At 44.2% G+C, this 24669-nt stretch overlaps 1 protein-coding gene across 2 annotated transcripts in view; it reads left to right on the top strand.

The window, feature by feature from the left end:
* The first annotated feature begins 3631 nt into the window (after positions 1-3631).
* The window catches only part of MYL3 (myosin light chain 3), a 46979-nt gene continuing 25941 nt past the window's right edge, over positions 3632-24669 (top strand). The window contains exons 1-2 of one of the 2 annotated variants that reach the window (XM_009281021.1): positions 3632-3720; positions 11415-11557. In XM_009281021.1, the coding sequence (XP_009279296.1) occupies positions 3693-3720; positions 11415-11557 (171 nt within the window). In that variant the 5' untranslated portion in view covers positions 3632-3692. Of the gene's footprint in view, positions 3721-11414; positions 11558-15822; positions 16162-24669 lie in introns of those variants that run through there. The other variant, XM_009281022.1, reaches the window with a different exon arrangement.

The following is a 24669-nucleotide window of genomic DNA, read 5'->3' as shown; positions in this document are numbered from 1 at the left end:
CTCTGCTCTGCTCTGGTGAGACCCCCCCTGCAGTGCTGCGTCCAGCTCTGGAGCCCTCAGCACAGGAAAGACACGGACCTGTTGGAGCGGGTCCAGAGGAGGGTCATGAAAATGATCAGGGGGCTGGAGCACCTCTGCTATGGAGAAAGGCTGAGAGAGTTGGGGTTGTTCAGCCTGGAGAAGAGAAGGCTTCGGGGAGACCTTCTTGCAGCCTGTCAGTACTTAAAGGGGGCTTAGAAAAAAGATGGTGGCAAACTTTTTAGCAGGGCCTGTTGCGACAGGACAAGGGGGAATGGCCTTAAACTACAGGGGGGTAGATTTAGACTAGAAATAAGGAAGAAATGTTTTATGCTGAGGGTGGTGAAACACTGGAACATCCCCATGTGGAAGGGTATCCATCATCAGCCCTTTCTGTGATCAGAAGAGCACAATGCCAAAGGAAAAAACTTCAACCTAAAGTAACACTTGAGAGGTCAGTGATATGTACTGGCCTCCCCAGTGAAAAACCCGTATTAAACAGAACTGGCTCATGGCAAACAGCTTTCCAGGTCCCAAAATTTGTGCCTCTGTTATCTCAGATGAGATTCAGTGAATGTTAGCAGTGGATCAGCTGACCAATCATAGAGCTCATGCAGTCTTTAGTCATTAGATATCTGTCCAAATCTTATTCCAGCTTCTTGAGTCTGTCTGTGGGCACAACTAAAAAGCTAGGGGAAGGAGAGGGAAGAGTACAACAAAAAAGGGGAAAAGGGTAATTTTTGAAGAACAATGAAAGTTCAGTTAGATGTCAAGACCAAAAATATGTGTTTGGTGGACAACTTTTTAAAAAGGATCTCAAGCCCCTTCAGAAATGTGCCAGCTGATCAACAAAGAAATAAGAAGTAGGAGGAGAAGATGATAACTAAGGCAGGGCAAGAAATGTAACTAGAAATACACCCGAGGGCAAGTCCTGGGTATCAATGTTGGGGGATAAGCATGGGATCATATCCCCTCTTTGCGGGCTGAATTGTCTCTGTATATCATGAACTGATCCATGGGCAGATCTGGATCTCCACATGCTTTGCACATACTTGAACGCTAACTCGGCTGCCGGAGCTCAGCTCTCTTCTCACACCTCCATGCCTTCTTCAGCCAAGCAGTGCCTGGTGGAGGGTCCCCAGGGTGTCAAGAGCATGGAGCGGAGCTAGCCCTTGAGTCCTTCAGCTCAGGACATTCCTGGCGTTCCTCTGCCAGCCGACTCTGTGTGACTATTGCTCCCAAGCTGTAGATTCAGATTGGGTTACAGCCCTTCACAGGGGGGGTTGACTTTCACAACCAGGCCAGAAATTCCACTGCATGAAAAAGGAAGATGAGTATTTTGGGAAGTGGCAGTAATGTTACACGTGTGACATCACAAGAAAAGACTCCATGTTCCCTTTTGATACCACCTCTACCTATTAAAACAAAACCAAAAAAAAGAGCATCAACACCAAGTAAATTATTAACTGTTAAAACATTGCTGTGTAACGTTTCATGAGTATGTTCCCATCACATACACTGTGTGCCTTCTGCAGGAATTGTATTCAGCTGCCAGGATGTATAGTACAGTGTGGAAACATCATGAGGAATTTATTTATTTCCTAATTCTGTTACACACTCTCTGTTTGACTTTGGTAAAATCATCTATCCACCCACTAGAAAAAAAAAAGCTATAGGATAACACTCCCCACTCCCTTTTTCTCCTCCTGTCACTTGTATGTATATTCTACATTTTTATATTTTTATTTCTATATTTTACATAATTTTTTATTTTTTTTTTCTCTATATCTGTAACTAGCAAGCTGGAATTGTGGTTTCTGTTGGGACCTCAAGATAGCCCTGTAACTCAAATGATAATGATAAATGACAGCAATGTGTAAATTGCTTTGATCATCACTGCAAAAGTTGCCTTTATGGTTATGGCCCAGAATTTTAAATATCTCTGATAATAAAAAAGGAATAGAGAAATGAGTAGCAGGGCCAGATCATGAGTCTTTATGGTTCATTTGAAGTTGTTAGTGCTCATCTGCAAGCAGGATTTGGCCTACAGGAAGCAGAAATGAGATAAGCTGGATACATCTATTTTTGTTGTTGAACAGAAAGTTCCAACAGAGGCCTGGCTTGTTGAAGGCTGTTTCTTGTGATGTGGGATTGCTGCTTTCACCTCCCATCACATCAGGAGATAACATAAGCTCAGAGCTTCCCAAAGCTATGCTTAATGCTATAGTTGTGTACGTCCTGGGAACTTGCTCTGATGGACTCTGGGCTCAGGCTTTGTTAACGACTGAAGACAGCTCCCCAGACAATCCATGAGTGTCTCTTGCACATCAGTCTGAGAGCCTCGGAACAGAAAAGTAGGAGTCTCAGCCTCGGTCTGGGACCTTTGCTAACCCCAAAGTTGCAATACTGCAGCAGTTACCACAACTTCACAGCTTGAAATACAGTTTTATTTGTCTGGAGCTCATTTCATATAATTAGCCATCCTGATTAGTCTTCCAGGCTTCTTGTCCGGTAAGTGAAGGGATATAGATGCCTTTGAAAAGCAAATAAGACAGATTTCCAAGAGAATGTGATAAATTGCCCTTTTTCCATGGAAGTTTTTCTGTTAGTTCCTAAAAGGGAACCTGAACGGACAATAATACAAAAGAATACATGTATTTAGGGGGAGGGAGGAATGAGGGAAGGATCACTTGTAGATCCAGTGTGGGAGCAAACTTGGCTCTTGGTGTTTTCCTTCAAACAAGGAAAGAGTCAATTGCAGGCCCTGACTAGATTTTTTTTTGTTGTTGAGGTTGAAAGCAAGAGTCTTAATCACATGAGGTAGTTAACAGTGGCCAGTGCTCAGACTCTGGAGGTCACTGGAAAGCTTCAGTTTCTGGAGGACTTCAGATCAAACTTCGCTCTAGGAGGTATGACCTGCCACTGTATTCATTTACTTTGGGACAAAAAAAAAACAGTGTTTGATGATGAGTCCAGGTGAAGATGCTTCCCAAAATACTTACCGCATTCCCCTGTAGCGTGTGATACTTCTTTTTAGTTTAAGTGGTAAGAATTGATGCTACAGATTTGCTTGCATGTGACCACTCAGAGACGAGTGGGATGCTCAACTTTTTATAAATGATCCCATTAAGGAGGCTGTATGATTAATTATCTCCTGTGTCCAGCACCAGGTCAGAGAAGTCTCCTGAGATGTCCTCTTCTCAGCCTTTACTGTGAATCCAGATAAATTGCTTTTTTTCTTTTTTTATTCGTTGTGTCCATCACCAGCCCCTTTTAGGTAATTTTCCTAGTACAGAGCTAGATCTCCGTGAATTCACTTTGGGCTGCTAGAAGAGGGCAGCTGTTACTTACAGTCCCTGGGACTGTTTTTCAGTTAATGCCACTGCAAACAACACAGCTTGGAAGAGAGGAAGAAATCCACCTTTGCCCACCTCTTGCACTGCAGCTGTCTTTGGTAGTGGTTTAGCAACAACTTGAAATGCTCAGCTTTGAAATTTACAGCAGCCACATTGCAGTACAAGTGGGGACAGTCAAAAGCTGTAAAAATAGTTGCAGTGCCATATGAGCTGCTGAGCTCATACAGTACCAAAAAAGAGAGCGAAGGAGCAGAACGGAGGAGAGCAAAATGCCGCAGCCCCATTGAAATCAGCTGTGTGGATCTCATTTTCCTTCTAATGGGCTTTATAAAGTTGAAAACACAAGGTAATGATGAAATGGTGATGGTAGTGGGGACTTCTGGATAAATCAACTTGGATCTACCACTTTGGCCTTCAGCATCCACTCTAGGAACTGCAAGGTCACCCTGAAAAGAAGCATTTACTTGCCTGCTAAGTAAGTAACCAGTGATCAGGGTATGGGCAGTAACCTGTTGTCAACCTGTCAGTCGCTGAGGCTGATCATTTTACTTTGTCCCTGAGAAGATCATGAGTTGACTTGCTCGAATCCTGTAAGTATGCAAAGGAGAAGAGATCTCAGACTCTGTTGAGTCCCAGAGACAAAGGCATAAAAACATGTGATGGATGGAGGCTGGGGGTAGGTATACTCCTTTTGGAAATAAAGGAATGTGTTGTTTTATTCCTTTCCTGAAAAGAAAATTGAAATATCCTAGTGGGGATGAAATGGGCTGTACAAGTATGGAAATGTGGAATTTCCTTACTTTAAGCATCTGAAAGTTAAGCCTCCAATGTGAACGGCTGGGACTTGCTTTGCCAATATATATAGCGAAAGAAAAGTCTAGAAGGATATTCATCCTACCTGTTATAAAGACCAAAGCTGGAAAGAATCACCATCTGGAAGTGTTTCATTTTGACAAAGAAAAGGCATAGCTGATCGCTCATCTAAAAGCTAAACATTTCATCGATGCTAAAGTCAAATGACATCACTGTCCCCTAATGTTTCTCATAGGAACTAGATGATTTTCTGAAGAAAATAAAAATCTATACTTGAAAGAAGTAGGCTACCATGAAGTCTGCAAAAGAGCTGTTAATTAGTCCTTTTAATTGACATCTAACACTTTTTCATTTCAACAACCAGCTGAAGGATCCTGTTGATTTTTGCAGACTTCTACTGGCTTTGCAGCAGGACTTTAAAAGTTTGCTAAGGCTGTAACACACAAAGCATTTAATTTCTGTTCCTCGTCCCATGGTACCTAAATAGTCTCAGGATCCATTATACACTAATTTTCTACTAAATCCCACATGCAGCAACAGCAAGAGCACATTTCCACCGACTTTTGTGTCACCAGTGCTGCTTTGCTGCTTGGTATCTTCAGTGTTACATTTTCTATATAGATTCAGCTTTTTTTTTTTGGTTTTCTTTTTTTCTCATCCCCCGCCCTGGCCCGATGAACAGCAAACATGTGTTCTCCTGATCCCAAAAGTCAGAAAGTAAATGATGGTTACTGCCAGACAATCTACTATTCTGGTCCATATCCACAGCTGGTATAAATCAGCATAGTTCCATTGAAGTTAGTGGAACTCACTGATTTATAGCAGCTGAAGAGTTGGTCCAAAGGCAGACTTTGCTCTTCTTTCGAGCTGATGTTCCTATAGGGAGCAGTGGTAATATCGGTCAGACAATTCACCCTATGGAAATTGGGAGCAGCAACAGTAATCTCAGAGAAAATTCTCATTTTTACCTTTATTTCTGTCCTCCTGCACCTTTGCTCACAGCAGCTTCCCATCAGACTAAACACCCTCTCAGTTGGCCCACCACATCCCTCTCTCTCCATGTGGATACAACCCATTCTGTTCTTTCTTCCAGTATCTTCTTGTCTTGTTTTAGCCACTCGGGTGATAAGGCGTGGACGGAAAAACTGACGAGCTCTACAGTTGACAAAAAAATAGGGAGAGAAATGGAGATTTCTTGGAAGTTCCCTGTCCGGTTTTCTTTTTCTTTTTTTTTTGTTTTTTTCCCCTCTTTTTTTTTTTTTTCCATTAACTATCTTTGAAATGCCATTGCCATCTGAAAATATCTGACTTTCTGTTCATAACTTGGTTATATTAAAGTACCGAAGCTGAGCAGCGTATGAGCAGATGTGGTCTGGAGCTTGCTTTCTTCATCCAACAGCTGACAATACATCTGCCGTGCTGGGGACTGAAGAAGCAGAAAAATAAATTGTCTTCTGGTTGCAAATTTTCTAAAAACACTTTTTCTCTGTTCCCTGGGGAAGACACTTCAAGCTGTGGCCATCTCACAACTCTAAGGACAGCATTCCTTATTGGGAAAAGTTGCACAACCACTTTTGGTTGGAGAGAGAACATCTTTGACGTGCTCTCAACCTCTCATTTAAAGATGTCTGGAGAGTTTCCATCAATGGTTGTTTTTGAAGAGAGATTTGAAGTTTAAACCCAAAGATTAATTTTATTTTTATTTTTAACCAAAAAAAAAAGTACTTGGTGGGGGGGGGGGGGTGGAATGTTATTCTGTTGAGAAGTCAAATACCTGAAAACTGAAATATTTTGGCCCCAAATAGTTCAATTCAAATATTATTTCATGAAAATTGTTAACTTTTCTCAGGTCGTCATTTTCCTCAGAAAGAGGCGATTCACATTCTCTATACAATCTCCTCTGCTTGGTCTTAGGGGGAGCATGGCAAATTTCAGCAAATGGAGTAAGATTGCTAGGTAATCTCATCTAGGCTCCCTTGCCTACGAAAGGTTGGACCAGATGATCTTTTGAGGTCCCTTCCGAACTGGGCTGTTCTATGATTCCAGTAAAACTGGACAAACAGACTTATCAAGGACCAGAGAATCATAAGGCACTGTGGCAGTACTCCCAAATTTAAACGATTCAGATTTTGGCCAGAATATTTTGTTTTCACTTATATTCTGTTTTTCTGGTTCTTAAATCCATTTTTTTTTCTGTGGGAAATGTCTTGATGAGCTCTGTTCTCTTTGAAGATGATCCCGGTCCATCTCTCAGGAGAAACTTATCATACCCCGATGATCAAGGGAATTTTAGAAAATTCACAGCTAGCCCAGCCTCTCATGTAGGATCTCTAGGGTGACTCTGGAAGAGCTTTTTGGCACTGAGATCTGCTGCTAACATCTGTTGTGAGCATGGCTGAAAAATTGAAGAGCACTCCCCCCTGCCCCCTGCCCCTCAAAACCCGTTAATAGGAAGAGGGATTTTTGGTCAGGGTTTTTTTTTGCAGCTGCTGGGACTCTAGGGATCCTCATGGAAGAGATGAATGGGGGATTTAGGGCAAGATTAGCTGCATTGATTTGGCTGTTGGCAGAAGGATTTACAGGGCATTGGAGTATCTTTAATCCATGGAATTGATCCAAGACATCCACCCAGCAGTGGTTAACCAGCCCTGCAGGTACTTAAAACTCATAACGTACCTCCCTGTTTTGCCTTGACATTGTATATTTAAACAAAAATAAGCCTACATAAATGCAGTAATCACATAGATGGGGCTATTGCCTGCCATCTGCGCTACATTGTGATGAAAAAGCAAAGTGAAGAACCACCTGAAGCTGTGAGAAAGGGCTGCTCTGTTAGGGTATCTTGGTCATTGATAGGTCTACACAAATAAACTAAAAGGAAGTCAGGAGGGAACGTGCCATGGGCCTAGAAGAGGAACAGACAGGTAGGAGACTGAATAAAATCCCAAAGTATTTAACTGGGATTTTTTGGCATTGCCAGAAGCCTCCCCTCCAAGCAGAACTAACATTTTACAAAAAGTGGCAGGATACTGGAACCATTTGGATTTTGACAGAAGTGCAAAGGATCTTTTCTGTGAACTGTGTCGTGAGTATACTTTATCATGAATTTATAAAAATACATATTGAGATAATCTTTGTATGACGGTATGACTGCTGAATTTTGGCTGAGGATCAGACTGAGGTGAGCTTTCAGCCACCTTTCTGGGTCGTCTTTGCTATTATTTCTCTAATGCCTTTTTATTAGAGAACAGCTGAGGGAAAAAAACCCCAATGTCGTGGTTTAATCTCAGTCGGCAACTGAGCACCACGCAGCCGCTCACTCACTCCCCCCCACCCGGTGGGATGGGGGAGAGAATTGGAAGAGCACAAGTGAGAAAAACTCATGGGTTGAGATAAAAACAGTTTAATAATTGAAATAAAATGATAATAATAATAATATGATAATAATAATAATACACAAAACAAGTGATGCACAGTACAATTGCTCACCACCCGCCGACCGATGCCCAGCCAGTCCCCGAGCAGCGGCCCCCCCCGGCCAGCTTTCCCCAGTTTATGCACTGAGCATGACGTCCCATGGTATGGAATGTCCCTTTGGCCAGTTTGGCTGTGCCCCCTCCCAGCTTCTTGTGCACCTCCAGCCTTCTCAGTCAGTAGAGCATGGAAAACTAAAAAGTCCTTGGCTGGTGTAAGCATCACCTAGCAACAACTAAAACATCGGTGCGTTATCAACTTTGTTCTCATCCTAAATCCAAAACACTGTGCCAGCTACTAGAAAGGAAATTAACTCTATCCCTGCCGAAACCAGGACACCCAACCCACTAACAACCCCCCAACCATGGTTGACTTGTGGAATTTGGAAGAGAAAGTGAAATATGACTCTCCTTATTATTATGGTCTCTTCTTATCTCGGCAGCGGTGGAGGTGACAAGATCCCAAGCTGCTGTTGAGCTGCTGCTGGCATCTTAATTGCCTGATATTTTCCAGTGCTGTTTTCAGTTCAGGAATGAGACTGGGCGGCTTTTTCAAATGTGTAAAACACACTTATGCGATTAGGCTGGTGCCTGCTCAGATGCTGTCCTTGTGGATACGGCTGCTCTCGGAGCACACGCTAATTTGCACTGCAGTTTTGCTGCTTTGAATTAGCAGAACCCAGAATTTCCTGGGTCTGTGATGGCTCCTGCAATGTCAATTGAGAAGTCTGTAGTGGGGGAACATGGTGAAATTCCTCCCTGGTATTTCTTCGGGTCTGTAGAAAGCTCTTACAGTTCTCCAGCCATGACTCATTTCAATGCAGAAATCAATGCAGCAAAACTTTTTCCAGGGCATGAAAACAATGCATGATTTCGGTTATTTCTTTGCAGAAATGTCTACAGCTTGCAAAGTTTGCAGGGATCGCTTATTCTGATCAGCAGGGTACATCAGACACTTTCCACACCTAATTCTTGTTTGCCCTGGACAGAAAATGGGCAAATGAGAAAAACCTGCAGAAACCCCTCTACTCCGGGGCTTTGCAATATGAAGAAAATCTCAGATGATGAAATTCAGCCCGGGTAGGGTTTATCTCATTCAATTTAGGTGTCTACAATGTAAATATCTTTATGTGAACCATGTAGCTCTGCTCCCATCACAGTCAACAGAGATCTAGTCCATATATTCAGTGTGAGGGTGATGCATCTCTCTCAGCTATAGGTATCTATGGCTTCACTCAGTTGCTTAAATGCAAGTATACGGTGTCATTTGAGATGCCTCTGCCCACCATGGCCTCTCCAGAACTGTGTGGGTGTCCTGTAGTTTAATAATTCACAGGGGATGGGATTAATTTGCCTACATAAGTGTTTCTAGAGCCATTTCCGATACCCTGTGGTATCTGAGATGTGTATGGGACTGGCAGGTATGCAGTTATGGCACAGAACCTATGGGACACTGAGGCCCTTCTGCAACGGCAGCTGAAGGCCAGGTGGGATCATCTAGTGCATCTCCGTTGCATCTCCAATGAGAACAAATCCCACCCTGTAACCCAGGGATCAAATGTAGGTTTCTACCTTAGGGAAGCTGAACTGCTCCCCTGGCTGCACTGGTTATAGTGCGTAGATCAATAGGTTGGTAAGCTGCTGTCAGAAACTTCTTCTCCAGGTGTCCACACAAACGTGGACTGGGAGTGGTGGGCTCCGTCAGAGCGGGTCTTGTGGCTTTTGTGAACTGGAGAGAATTGGCAGGACTAGAGCGTGGTCTGGGCAGAGCGAGTAGACAGAGCTCTGCACAGCTTCTCATGGAGACACGTCCCTTCTCTACTACCAGCTTTGACCAGAATTGAGTTTCCTGGAAGGTGACACACTGCAGGGAAAAATGCAGTTCTCCAGGCTGTCCCTGAAACACTGAAACACTGAAATACCTCACTCACCAGCTTGGTCAGGAACAGCTCAGGGCTCCTGTCACAATGTTCTTGAAGTGTCCTTTTTGATTAGAGGAATGAGATTTGCTTCCCATTATCCAAAAAGCACAAATTACCATTACTGTGATAATCATGCTATTGCAGTGATATATTTATTATTGAAATAAATACTGTGGCATCGCCTCAAACCTGGAATCAGAAAGCAGGCTCTCATTCAGGTAGGACCTGGAACTATGATGCATAGACAGAAAACTCAGCCCTTCTCCATTCCCCCTCCAGTCTCTCCAGGATCCCCAACTGTTTTCACTTGCTGAAGCCATGTTGGAGACAGCAACTTAACGGGGGTGGCCAGCTTTCCGCAAAGTATTCATGTCGCACTTCAAACCTGCTTGTGTACTGCCAGCAAGGGATGTGCCGCGATTTGGGAGCAGCTGGGCAGGATCAAGCACAAGCGCTCTTCCAGCAGAGCCACCCAGAGAACCGAGGAGTGCGGAGAGGCAGGCACTGGGGGGTCAAGCTGACAGCGGTGTTGGGAAAAGCAGGTCTCAAAGGGGTTTGAATGGTAGATTATCGGGATGACAGTGTAAGTAAGAAAAACAAAGAGATTTATGATTCAACTGATATTTATTTGAAATGCCAGCATAGATCCCCTTTTCAAATACATTGTGATTTGGCGGGTGGTTGTCTTGGTACAGGGGATGATGGTTTTTTTTTGGGGAAAAAAAAAAATCTAGGCAATGTGGAAGTGACTGTGTCTCAGAGAGTGACCTCCTGATTTCGAAAAATGACATAAGCAAATACAGATCTGAAAATTGTTAACTTTGTTTTGCTTTGAAGGGGGGTTATTTGAATCAAAGTAAGGCTGGGATTAGAAAAGCTTCAAATGGATACCCTTATCTTAGTTATTTTAGTAGGAATTTGGCATTTGAGTCCCTAAAATAGTCTGGAAAATCTCAGCCAGGAGGATGTACTTACAGACACCCAGTGCTATCCTAGCCCGTGTGTGTGTGTGTCTGTGTGCCTGTGTGTGTTTCCCTGCTCATTAGATGCTTTCTGCTATAAGCAATACTGGCGCTTTGCACCTTCCCAGGAGAAGACCAGTGTCTGTGATCTGGGGCATGAATTCTACCCTGTGCCAGCTGACATGGTGATGGTCAACCTCCCATATAGCCTCATCCTCATGTCTAAATATAAACTTGCGCTTGTCTTTTAACGAACAGTGGTGCAACAAAGGCCAGGGGTGCCACCCGAAAACCTCCCATATAGCCTCATCCTCATGTCTAAATATAAACGCGCTTGTCTTTTAACGAACAGTGGTGCAACAAAGGCCAGGGGTGCCACCAACTTGCGCTTGTCTTTTAACGAACAGTGGCGCAACAAAGGCCACAAAGCCTGAAAAAAGAGAGAGGCTCTGCAGCAAGTGAGCTGGGAAGATAAGTGTCAGCATGGCCCTGGGGAGGATAAAACCCATCGATGGGACCTGGATTGTAACCCAACCTTCCCCTTGTGCACATACACGCATGCACACGCACACGAAAAATGTTTGACCCACTGCCAGCCTCAGCCCTAAAATCCCCAAACTCTCTTTCCATTTAAGTGCTAATTCATAACAATGCCATATCCAATGGCTCTAAAATAGCCGGGTAAATGTCTTGTCCTTTTATAGCAGTGGCCCTATTGTAAGCTCTGGCATGTGACAGGTCTGAGAGTGACACAATGTGTGACTTCAAGAGACTGGACAAGGATAAAGACCTGTGCGCGCTGGTGATTTATCCTGCGGCAGCCACCTCTTTCCTGTCTGTCTGTCTGTCTCCTTCTCTCCCTTTCTAAAGCAGCCCACCAGCAAACCAACATGCCTCCAAAGAAGCCCGAACCTAAGAAGGCTGAACCTAAGAAGGAAGAACCCAAACCAGCACCTAAACCAGCAGAACCAGAACCCAAAAAAGAAGTTGAATTTAACCCAGCTTCTATCAAAGTACGTATCTTTTGACCTGGCATGGGAGGAAGCAGGCTGGTGGGGCTTGGGTTGGTGGTGGTTCTGGTGGTGGTGTGTTCAATGCTGCGAGATGACATTCTCTAAAAGTAGCTCTTGGTTTTGAGCAGTAAGTGAGAAGCAAAGGCAAGAGTGGGAGCAAAGTCACTGGGGGCTCTGCTAAACAGAGAAGCTAAAAGCTGAATCTTATTTTATCTGAGGATGTTCAGACCTGTTTGTCCTGCCTTATCCCCAGAGGAGCAAATTTTATTGCATGCGAGCTTCACTGACCTCAGTGGGAAACTTATTGCTCCTCTGCAGGCGATATTGCAGGTAGGTGCCAGGAAGGCTTGGCTGTACTCAGGGCTGACTACTGACTAACCAATGTCCAAGGCTAGATTGTAAGCGTGGAGTGGGCTTGGAGCATGGGTTGAATTCATTTCTCTCTGCCTGGAACGCATCACTTTGGTACACATCACCGGCCTGGGACTTCCTTAAAGTGAGCCAGTGACACCTCCTGTGGTTTTCCAGAAAAACCCAACTGAACGGCAAAGGAACTGTGTGCTTATGTGTGTGTGATTTGGAAGGCAGAGAAACTTGAGCAAAAATCCAGATTTCCTGAATGACCTTCTGCTTTCAGGTTCTGCCCCAAGGATTCCTCCAAAGGGCATGAGCCTTCTCCTCCTCCTTCTCCTTTAGAGAAGTCTCTGCTGGAAAGAGTCACTGCTGATCTCAGCAGGGTTTGCTGAAGTCGTGCTCAAATGGTTAAGGACAAGATTATGTTTCCAAGGCCATTTCAGAAACAGGTTTTGAAAGAATTTGGGGTCACTACTCTAATCCTGAGCTGCCTAACTGGCACCACATTGCCCTTTCAGTGAACCACCCCATTGACAGGAACCTGCCAATGTTCAGGAAACACTCAAAGTTTTAAAGCCGTGAAGTAGGTAATTCCAGTGAAATGATGCTGGAGATCTGTTTCCCTTTCAAATGCTTTTTTCCATGGGAATTTACCCTTCAGCAGATATCTGAGAGTGACCCTTTTATTTCAAAAGAAATTTCTCTCAGAGAATGATAAGGAGAAAGAAATTATATATTCCTATGGAAATGACCATGAAACGGACTATCAAGGAGTGACCTCTTGCCTTATAAAAATGCAATAAGCAAATAAATATCTAAAAATGACTAGTTCCCCTTTGCTCCTTCTGCACCACACACATTCACAGGCAATGTCAGAGACCCCTGCACGCATCTTTAGGAACAGCTTTCCCATATTGTTTGCACAGTAAATACCCCATGACTGTAGACACTGCAAGACATGGAAGGATTTCTTTGCAAGGCATTGTCCTTCGGGAATTGTCCTTTGGGAAAAGGCATTGCCCTCGGGGAAAAGAAGAGGAGCTTTGCAGCATCTCACAGGTTTCTTTCTCATGGGGATTTGGACCAGACAATGACTGGGTGTAAATCAGCATTATTTTGTTGATTAATTTAAAGCAGCCAGATTCTTTCCTGTTTCTTACAAGAAATTGAACCAACAGGGGAGTCCTGGTGATCAGTTTAAGGTGGAAAAGAAGAGGAGCTTTGCAGCATCTCACAGGTTTCTTTCTCATGGGGATTTGGACCAGACAATGACTGGGTGTAAATCAGCATTATTTTGTTGATTAATTTAAAGCAGCCAGATTCTTTCCTGTTTCTTACAAGAAATTGAACCAACAGGGGAGTCCTGGTGATCACCCGTGTTTAAGGTGAGCCGTAGGGCATGAGACAAGACTAGACAATGCCAAAGAGGAAAACAGACAGAGCTCCACTGCTATCCATGGCACCAGCTCCTCAGAGCTGAGGCGAGGGATGAATGTCTCTGGGACTCTCTCTTGTTAGCTCAAAAAGTATTCTCCCCCTCAGGAAAACACAGAAATGATGTGAGAAAGGGAATAAGTTACTTTGTCTCTTCAGTGTGCCTCCTGAACACACCACAACAGGTCTCATGGGTGGCTTGTCAATCACAGGTTGCTGAAACGATTTGCTTCTTCCACGTGGAGCTGACTCCTGCAGCGGGGCATTTCTAACAAAGGAAGCACTGAAAGTGGGTTTGTTCTTCCTTGAATCATAAAGACCTTGAAAATCTTTCAGTTTAAATACGGGTGAAAAAAAAGCAATCATTTGTAACTTTATCAAGAAGAAGTCAGATTACAAGGAATTTGGTTTTGGGCTAGTTTTTAGGATAATGACACCAGAGTTAGTGCTGTGCTCTGAGAAGGACTTCCACCGTGACCTTGGGCACGTGGTACGGGGTGGGATCCAGCTCTCTGCTAACGTCTCTGTACTTAACATTCCTGCACTGTAAAAGGAGGAGGGGGCAATCACAATAACTTCTCTTAGGGGCACAGACACCTTCAGCTGGGATGCCATGACATTGTGGTAATATTCAGCTGGGATACTATGACATTGTGGTATGAAGGGCAGCTAAGTCCGGTGGAGAGATGGGTTGTAATTAAAAAAACCCCAAACAATCCCCAAACTGGTACCACTCAAAAAATAGTCACGCATCTTTGCAGTCACCACAATTTCACAATCATCAAAACCATTTTCATCCAAATAGGATTTGAAGCTAATTCATTTCTACATTCTTTTTAAACTTACTCACTCTGCACGCTTATTCCTGCAAATTCTTATTTTTCCCTCCATTGCAATTTGCAATTATGGACTGTTATGTTTTTTAAAGTGCTAAAAAATATATATTGAGTTCCTAAAAAACTAAGTAAAACCAGTACTCCCGTGATAACATCTCTTCATCTTTGCAGACACTATGCCATTATCTACTATATACAAAATTGGACTAGGGAAAGCATTGGTAGATGCGTGGCTTGGGTCTGGTTCCCCCCCCCCCCCCCACCACCCAAAAAAGGGGGGGGGTGTTTTTTTAGGGGAGTTTGTTGGTGGTTTCCCCCCCCCCCCCAAACTCATAGCAAGGGGAGATGATATTCTCTAGAGAAGTTTTCCTGGGAATTTTTCAATTAAATGTTTTTCATCAAAAATGCTTTTGTCAAAATTGAAGCTATTTGTGCACAAGGGTTGGGTCTGGCAAATATATGGCTTCCTGTTCCATAAACCTAGCCGTGGTGGAGCTCAGGCCATCTGGTGTAGATCAGAATACCTCCCTAGATCATTGGACAACATTTGAAAAAAACGCTTTTATGAGTTTTGAAATTCTCCAAACATCCCATTTCTGCATTCCAGGATGAATCTGATTCTTCTTTTCATGCAGAAGATAATCTATAGTTAAAAAACGGCGAGGAAAACAAGCTTGTATCAAACCAAAATGTTAAAAATGATCAAAATGCATTTTTTGATGGGAATGTCTCAAATTATCAAGATTTATTTTCAGACCTTATTGCAAAATTTTGTATTGGGAATTTTTTAACTTTTATTTTTAGACACTAAAAAGTCTCAAAACTAAAATACTTCTGTGGAAGAGGAAAGTACTTCTTGTTTCAATTTTCCTGACTGTTATAGTCTGCTGTCATGATAATGGTCTTAGAGCCTTCTTTTGCACTCCAGAATCATATCAGATTTTCCCATTCTCTCTCTCTTGCTGCTTCACAGTCTCAATCTGTATTGGGTCCGTATCGGGTTGTCAGTCACAGTGGCCAAAATGTGAGGTACGTCTCTTTAAGTAAATGCAGTTGTTCTAAAGTTTTAATGTTACTCACATATACATTCCCATAGAATTTGACCCAGTATTTAGAAATCTTCAAGGTAGATTGGGTGCGATTGAGTGTTGCTTGCAACTCATAGACAAGAGGTTTTGGGGTTTGTCCTGAAGAGATTTTGTAGCAAGAAGTTTGTCTTTTCCATATATCGAATTAATTTCCACCTGAATGCTGTCTTTAAGCAGGGGGACACATTTTGCCAGAAATATATTCTGCTTTTCTGAAAAATAGTAAGGCTGATGCAAAACGGGATTCATCTTCTATTGTTATGGAGACAGAAAGTGGGACTGGCTCATCTAGCTTTAACCATTGGAAAGTTGATCATTGATCTTAAACAGATCATCTATAATCAGCAGAGAGAAACTCTCTAGGGGTTTATTTCTTGCAGCGGCGCTAAACACCTATATCAGGATGGATTGAATCACCCTCAGGAGATGCTGATCTGTTGATAAAGGGAGATGAGACAGGTATTTGGGTGCCAACATTTCAGCAGCTAAAGTTAGCTGAGATGACGCGTGCTCAAAGTCCAGTGAGTCCTGGGTACAAAAAAGCCACAGAGAGACAGCTGGCATACGTGAGGACCTGGAAGGGACACGGCTTACCATATAGAGTTATCCTTAATAGCCACATTTTCCCGTGTCATCACTTGATATGCTTATTGTCGCAGCATGCAGTAATACAGGTGCCTGGGGAAAAAACAGTCATCGTTTATTTTTGTGGAGTGCCGTGATCTTGAAGTCATGTGAAACCTGTTCTCCCTGAAAAGCCCTGCAGGCTTCTGAACATCTGCAAGGATACTAAAAAAATAAAAGCTTCTTCCCTTTTTCTGCAAGAAAAGATGTAAAGGCATCTGGGATGGGAGAAGCCACGAGGGAAATACGCAGGCATCGTGCAGTACCGGTAAAGATGAGACCTTGCCAGACTTGTCTGTTTGGCTCCAAAGCACCGAGCGTGCCGCAGTGCGATGGTGGGGTTGTAGCCAGGCAGACGTGCAAGGGTGCACGAGCGAGCCTCCGCCGCAGCATGAAGCAGGGCTGAGCAGAGGTCAGGGCGGCTGCAGCCTGGGGGAAGGGAAGCAAACGTCTCTTGGGGGAGACGGATTGATTTTCAAGGAGAGAAATCCCATTTCAACAACAAATGTCCTGCTAGGTGAGATTGTCGGAGCAGTTTTGGTGCCTTGCTGAAGAGTTTATTCTGGGCTGAACTGACTGAAATGGCTATTTCAGAGTGAGCTTCGACATGGGAGAAATGTATATGAGTTAATAGCGGACATACCTGTGAGAAGGGCTTAGATGAGGGAATGAAAAAGCAGGAGTTACTTTGTGGATAAAAAGGATTTTGTTTGTTGGGTAAATGCATTGCATTAGTGTGCATGAGAGGAAAAAAAATGCTCTATTAAACATGTGGCTGTATTAAAGAAACTCAGTTTATGGGAGTAATGAATGTGTGTGCAAGAGAGGGTGAAGCAGCATATGACACCTTTGTGCCCCTGTGTGTGAAGAGGTATGTGTGTGATACGCAGGTTTTGTAGCCACGTTTTTGAGGAGTTTCTGTGTGCAATCAGCAGCCGTGGGGTGTGTGCCCTGATTTCTTGACGTTTTGTAGCTGCGTGGGAGGTTTTGAATGTACCTCTTATTCAGAGAGAGGAATTTACCTACATCCCTGACTTCTGTAAGGAGAGAGGGGAGTGTGTGTGTGTAGGGGTGAAGGGTTTTTGTAGGCAAAAAGGCTTCTTTGTGAATAAGAAAGCTGACGTGTTGGCCCACTTGAGAGAGATTTTGAGTGTGCAAAAGAAGTATTTTATCTGGATGTGTGAGGGAAACAGGCGCACAGCTCTCCTGGTGTGCGAGGCTCAGCAGTGGGTAACCTTGTAGCTGGCTGATGGCAGGAGTGTAAGGTCCTTTGAAACATAGACCTGTGGAAAGCGTGCCACAACAGGGGTTGCGTAGGAAAGAGGGGGGCTTTTCTTGCCAGAAAAAGCCATTTGCTGGGCCAAGGTTAGGACATCCCAGCACGGGCATGATTTGAATCAGCATATTGAAGAACCCTTTCCCTCTGGTGCAGAGACGACAGAAGCAGGTTTCTTCAAAGCCGTTCACCAATCTGTTTCACCCCTGCTTTACACCAGGAAAGCACATCTATGTCAACGGTGCGTCAGGTAGAAGGTGGTACAGAGCTGTCCCTGAGCCACCCACACAAGGCAGCACAGTACTCTGTGTGGGGACCATTTCTTTGGGTCTCTGAGTAGACGATGACCTGGGTCGTACTAAAGGCATCCAAATTACTAAGGGCTTGTCTGATTCAGAAGAAAGCCTGTCTGGAAATCCCATGCAGTGTACGCATATCATATCCAGCTTGGAAGAAGAAATCCTGTTATGTTTTAGTAAGATGTGGGGGGGATGCAGGTCTTTGCCCACTTTGAAGCCTGTCAGGATGTTAGATCTCATTGAGAGTTTGGCCAAGTCTTCCTTGAGAATGACGTGGAAACTCTTTACACGTGTATACCTGAGCCTCCAAGATCAGGCATCAAGACAGCTGAAGGTGGCCACCATATGCGTTCAACCTCCCAACACCCTCTCATCTTTCTCTTTCCAACCTCTTTCTTCCCTTGGTTTCATTCCTTCCAGGTGCCACATATTCCCATTGTCATCACCATTATTATTATTGGCCTACAGTGCATCTCAGCAGAAATACTTTCTGAGAGCAATTTCCCTCCTGTGCTCACATACTTGAAGGTTTCTGAAGTGGGCAGACACCTGCCAGGCTAAACCGAGCCCATGCTGGGCCTCTTTCTCTCAGTGGTTTCTTCCTGAGCCTTTCAAGCACAGAGAAATTTGAGTAGTGAGTCTTGAGGAGGCCCCAGGCAAAAACGACTAAAAGTAGCAAAGACAAGAGACCCCGTTGCAAGCTTGTGGGAGTCAGTAGGAAATTTTTCCTTTCGTGTTTTATGGGATTTGCCTCTGACTCACCGTTCTTGGTATGGACCGGTGCTCTGGCAAGGTGTGAGAACCTTTGTAAGCTTATTGTGATTTATTTTTAATTTAGCGAGCGACGAATGCCTCTTAGGTATGTGCTCAAAAATTGCATTGATCTGGCAAAATACCTTCAGATGCATAGAGACAACTTCCTTTTCAGCATAATGATGGTACAAACTGCTGTAACTCCAGAGGAAGATTTCAGATGCCATCTATTTTAAATACCAGATACCTTTCTTAGGATGGGATGACTCTTTATTTGAAAGTGGAAAAAGCCCAGCCTGGCTTCTAGGCAGGGAACCTAGACATTTAGCTTAGATGAGATGTCTACCTCAGCTGGTTATAGTGAAGAAAAAGAAGCTCCACCCTGGAACCTTTGGCTGCCCAAGTTCAAGTTACTGTCTCAAGCACAGGGTCTTAGTAGACTATCCAGCTAAATGCAGAAAGTCACTGGAGGTTTGGATTGCATTATTAAAAAGTTTCCACAGCTACTTAACATGCGACCCACTGCCCTCTTGCACTAGAAAACTAATGAACCAAAGTGCCCTGATACCCTTGGGATGGGCACAGGAGAAGAATCAGAAAAGAATAAAATAGGAGAAATTCCATTCAATTGGAATAACCAGGATAACCAGGGTCCTCTGCCCTGCTCAGCCCACACCACATAGAAATATGAGGATGAGTGAAGAAAGCCAAAGGCTCCTGCACGATCTATTGGCATTTCATGTCACTGAGTGTGGTGAATACTTGTTTTATAGAGCTTAAGGCTGTTTAATCATCGAAATCTGGCATCCTCTATGCAGATTTTGACCCAGACGAGCTCTACTGAGCCCAAAGATTTTGGTTAGAGAAAAGCATTTTGGGCCCGATGAGAAAGAAAGAAAGGAAGAAAAAAAGTGGGATTTACCTGCTGTATTTCAGGCACCTACAAGTTAGATATTCAAGGCTGAGTTAGTCTCTTCAACTGTAATGGACAGTTGCTAAAGAAAAACAGGGACTTTCACAAGTTCATTTATTTCATCTGAAGATGAGTATCTAAGGTAGATTGAAAAAAGCAGTGGCAGAGAAGAGGACCCACTGAAGAGTAGGGACACTCAAGCCATGATCTGGTGCATTGAAGAGCCCTGGCAGCTCACTTTTGCGCCCCAACTAACGAGAACTGTAAATAATTGGTGCTCACCAACAGAGCACTGCCAGAGCTGGACTGTGCCTGGATGCAAGCCAGTGAAACTATCTGGTTTGTACGGTGCTCTGTAGCTCCACTGGTTTGTATTTCTACCAGTCTGAGGACTTTTCCAGAGTGTACACATTGGCTGCTGAATGTTAGCGGTTCTGCCCGAGACCTTACTCTAAAAGAAATGGTGGACCTACTCCAAAATCCTGGCTCTGGACCGACCATGGAGGAGAACAGATCTGCAGGGTCCTGAGCCTGAGCAACCTCTACCATGTCTGAATGAAAATCCCGCATCCTCCCCATCCATCGTCCCCTCAAACCCGGGGGGAATCCAACTTCAGTAGCCTGTGGTCCTTCCTAGGAAAATGCTGACCCGAGGATTTCAGGTCATAGCGGGCAGCAATTGCTTTGGGTGGGAACTGGAAGAGGATCATCCTCCTGGAAGGATCCTCCTCCCAATTCAGGACAGCTAAAGTCTGAGGCATGGCACTTTTCCTCCATAAATGGTGCTTTCTCCTACCTTGTCTCATGCCCTCTGCGTAGCGGGGGGTGCAGAGGTCTGACGTTACACACATTGCACACACACAAGCGTGCACGGGGAGGGGAAGCTCAGCTGGAGGATGCTGTCAGGGCTGTCAGCACAGTCTCTGTGTCCTCTCCAAAGCCTCCCCGCCTGTGAGAGGCTGTTGCATGCAGCTACCACAGGTATTTCTCAGGAGTCGGTGGCTGAGACACGCTGCCTCGCACGTAAAAATCAGATGATGGTCAAGCTTATAACGCCCCATTAGCAATTTTCTTCAGTGCTTCTAGATGGACCCCAGAGATAAGCATAACTAAAATGCCATGCTGCCATAGCACGCTTCTAAAGGCAGCTCTGCTCTTTTATTCTTTCCTTTATTTATCACACTCCGTGTCACTCTGGAAGCACAGGACGTTCCCAGCCAGGCTGGCCATTGTGGGGCAGCTTTTCATAGTGGAGAGAGCACCTTTGTCCCGCCTGTCCCTTCCTTCGGAGCAGATGGCCCCAGGTTGACACGAATTTGGCAGCTTGCTTGACGGGAATGAATCAGTGCCTGAAAGTGTAAAGGGTATTTCAGCATTAGGAAACAACCTGGTCAAGGCTACAGCCTTGACCCAGCAAAATGTTTCATTAGAAGAGGGCGTGTGGGATGACTCAAGTCCACGGGGCTGTAGCATCCCTAAAAGAGGTGATCGCCAAGAGATGCGGGCCAGGATGCAGAGCGGCGAAGAAGTAGTAAGATGTTGAGCAAGCAGGCATTAAAACACAGCAAAAGGGTTCCTTTGTGGTATATTCCACTCATTTGTAGGGCCAAAACCGAATAGCACTGGAAATCGAAGGAGCTTTCCAGACGAATTTTCTGGGCCAACGAAAGTCTGGCTATCTTTGTATATCTCTCTTGTTCGCAGAGCTGGGTGACATTTCTCGTAAAAATATTCTTTGGGGAGACTTCAAAAGTGCAGTTTGGTGGTACCAGAATGTTTTGCAAATACACACAGATTTTGCAAAGGGTTTTCAAAAAAATCTGAAAAGGATAAAGAAAATTACCAGTTTCAGCTTTTTTTAGTTAATTCCCTGTTTAGATTTTTTTTTGATTTGAAGCAGCTATTAATTTTGGAGGGTTCCTTCTTTCTTATATAAAAAAATACCCAGAAATTTTTAATGGTTGAAATTACTTCAATTTGGGCAAAAAAGAACATTTTGACTGATCTGGAACAATTTTTCTCCTTCATTTCCAACTAAAACTCTCATCAAATAGAACAGAAAACCCAAACCTGTTTTCATTCTTAATCAAAATGACTTTTTCCCCAAAATTTGGAAATTGCTCAGTGGCACCCTAAGATACGTAGTAATATGATTTTTTTTCTTTTAAATCGTTTTTCTGGGCAGTTTCCCCATCCAAGTCCCTGTTATGCAGCTGCCAAAAAATAACTTTTCTGCAATGTCTGATGTCTGTGGCACAGGGACGTACAAAACCAAACCTGTAAACAGCTCAGCTTGGTCTGAGGGATGTAGAGAGGAAAACCTGTCAAGTTTCATATGCTCTTTTTTTATCTGAAATAATTCGTAGTTGCAGCATTGCTGAATCCTCAGGCCCTGGAACATTTAAAGTGAAATGTGCAGCTTTTTGAGTCTGTATCTGGATTGCTGAGAGGCAAGAGTGCAGCGGGATTTTCTGAACGAGATTTTCCTTAGTCTCTCATGGAAAGAAAACGATTTCTGTAGAGGGTCTTAAACACCATCAACTTTATTTCCCTAATAGAGAAGAAAAGGCTGTGGCACTGGGCAAACCCTGCCCAAGGGTAGCCCAGCTTTACCGAGTCATTTGAAATCACCGAAAGTAAGGTTTTCTGCAAATGTGTGTAGGTTTTTTTTTTTCATCTCCCTCTACATTTCCCCTTGTACCCGTGCGTGTTTCACATCTTCGTCTGTCTCCCCTGATATTTATACACCCCTTGTCTCTGCAGTATTTGCCAGCCTGCTTTTCATTTCTGTGCGAAGCATGGAAATTGTGCAAATTGTGCAAAGCAAAGAATTGTGCAAAAGCAAAGAGTTGGTTTGGAAGGGTTTGCACTGCTCTCAGCAGGGTGATTTCAATGCAGTTATTATTTTCCCGGTTCGTTTTCTCTTTTCAGTCGTATCTCAGACAAACTAGGACACAAGAGGCTGTTTATTTCTGCTTTTCTACTGACCGAACTTTGCAGATTTTCAAAAAGGGGGGATGAGATAGTAACAAATAAGCCCTATTTTGACAGGTTTTGGGGTTTCCAAGTGGCCCTGCAGCAGGTCCTGACCTAGAAAGCCCTTACGGCAATACATCCTGCCATGGAAATTTATCTTCTGAGATCTCAGCCAACGTGTTTGCTACTCCAGCACGTGGTGTGGATGTGGCCTCTGTAGGCTTGTTTGCATGTCTGTAATTGTGCGTAAGATAGGTTTTCTTTGATTTATAGATGGGGAAGTAAGCAACATATCAGTGTGGAGATCTCATGCTACGCGTGTGTGTGCCCGAGGTGGGAAGCGAGTGAGAGCTGCCCGACCCGCAGCATTATTATTGTCTTTCCAGCCAGTGCCTCCCAGCCTTGCCTTTTCCTTTTCCTCTCTCCAATCTGCCCCTTGATGAGCAGGGAGTTATTAAAAGCACACTCTGGATATGGAGCAGCTCTGTAATAAGATCTGCATTTCTCACATAGCTGCTAAACCTCAGTCAATATGGTTTTAATCGCCATTTGTGTAACGTGCAATAACTATTAAATTTAAATTAAATGCACAGCTCAGAGTATGCAGAAGGCCCTGGCCAAAGTGCTAACTTTTCCCAAGTTGCTGGAAAGCTGGACTGCAGAGACAGAGTATTTATTCCTCTCGTAAACCAGCTAAATCTTAACTTGGAGAAGGGGAAAAAATGTTGAGAGTAGCTATAGGAGGGATGGGGGTGGAGAGGAACAGTGGCTCTTAATAGAAACAGAAACTTTGGGTTTCCCCTAACTTTTGCAAAGATGTTAGTGTTCGGGCAGAGGTGCCTGGGTGCATCCCTAGTGTCTGTGCTGACAGGATGGAAAAAGGCATTAGAGGGCATTCCCTGTGTGGAGCAGAGCCACACAGGTCATGAGTTGGATGGGGACGTGACTCAGAGCCAGATGATGATGTGCTGCCTTCCCTCCTGGTCCTGCACCCCATCCCTTCTCAGGGGTAAGCTGGTTACCAAACTATCACCCAGTCCTTGCCATGCTGGCCCAGGGCAATGCATCTCCATATGAAAAGCATTCCCAAACAAAAGAGCCCTTCAGCTTCGCTGTGCAAGCCCCAACCATAACCCTGGGAGCTGTCACCTTGGGTAAAGACCTATCTCTGCACTTAACATGCTCCAGCAGCAAAACGGGGACAGTGATAATTACAGCTCTGAGATGGGCTTTCATGAAGGGTTTTGATGTGTTAGAAGAGTAGGGCTGATGTAAATACCTAAAAGATGCTACGGAGCAGTTCCCCTTAGCAGCAGAAAAAGGCAGAGTGTATCTGCACTGATTTTCAGGCAGAGGCGTGCAGTGGGTACCTGCTCTGGACTGGCCGAAAGCAGGGTAACCAGTTAGCTCTGCACCAAAACCAGGAGCGTGGAAAGAGCTCCTGCTGCCTCTCTCTGCACATGGCTCCAGCCGATGAGACCTGCCCACCTCGCTGCACAGGCTCTGGGACTTGGGTCCGAAATCATCTCCCCCAGCCTCTCCTAAAGCTGTAGTGGCTCTGAATGGTCTCAAACTATGGGGCTTTCTGACATTAGACTAATAGCGAACTCCTCCACCTCCGCCTTCTTTCCTCCCCCAGCCCAAGGACTGATCGGTTGCTTAGACTTTGTTGTAAAGTTTCCAAGTGGCAAAAGGACTGGTGTTATTGGTATAATACCTGGGATTGGCCCAGGTATTATTAAAAACAGTAACAACAAAGCAATGTCAAAGCATATTTCCTAACAATATTTCATATCATATACATATGTATAAATAAAATTATCATACGCTGGCCAGTGTAAAGAAGTGGAAAGAAATATGGGAAAGGAAATGGATGTAATATTAGTAGAGGGGCAATGCCAATATAATCTCCAGAATGTTTTTTTTTTCCCCTCCTAAGCGAATTTCCTCCTTGAGTTTAATTTCATGTCTCATTGTATGCATGCATCTAACATGGCATTGTTCCCTCCCCTGTCCTATCTGCAATCTGAATCCTAAAAAAGCAGACAGGGAGAAGAGGGACTCAACTAAATTTAAACTGAAATCGTCGTGCTGTGCTCAGGGTATGCGGTCAGCTTGCAGCCCAGCTCTCTTCGATGAGATAGTTGCTTCCCAGAATCCCAGCCATAGCCAGGGAACTGGGTGTTGCTGCCACTAATAACAGGGATCAGGAGAGTTTAGCGGCTTTTGCTCGTGAATGCTGTCCACCACACGGATTGATTCCCAGAAGGGGGTCAAGCGGCATAGCCCCCTCCAGTCACGCATGCACCCATGCTGATTTATCCCAGCTGGATACCTGCATCCTACTTTTCCAAAGATCTGTGCTCTACATCCAACAGATCCTAGCCTCTAGATTTAAAAAGATCAGTGCAGATTTATACCGGTCCTTTATAAACGATCATCTCTCACTTCTGGTTTCTCTGGCTGGCTTGGGGGCTAATGTGCGTGTACGGCTGTGAATGCGAGTTGTGCGTACAATGCATATTAGGAAGAAATTCTTTACTGTGAGGGTGGTGAGGC

This window comes from Aptenodytes forsteri, unplaced genomic scaffold, assembly GCF_000699145.1.
Source record: "Aptenodytes forsteri isolate BGI_AS27 unplaced genomic scaffold, ASM69914v1 Scaffold52, whole genome shotgun sequence".
Classification (NCBI taxonomy): domain Eukaryota; kingdom Metazoa; phylum Chordata; class Aves; order Sphenisciformes; family Spheniscidae; genus Aptenodytes; species Aptenodytes forsteri.
Note: the sequence above shows the minus strand (reverse complement) of the source record. Positions and strands in the feature narration are given on the sequence as shown.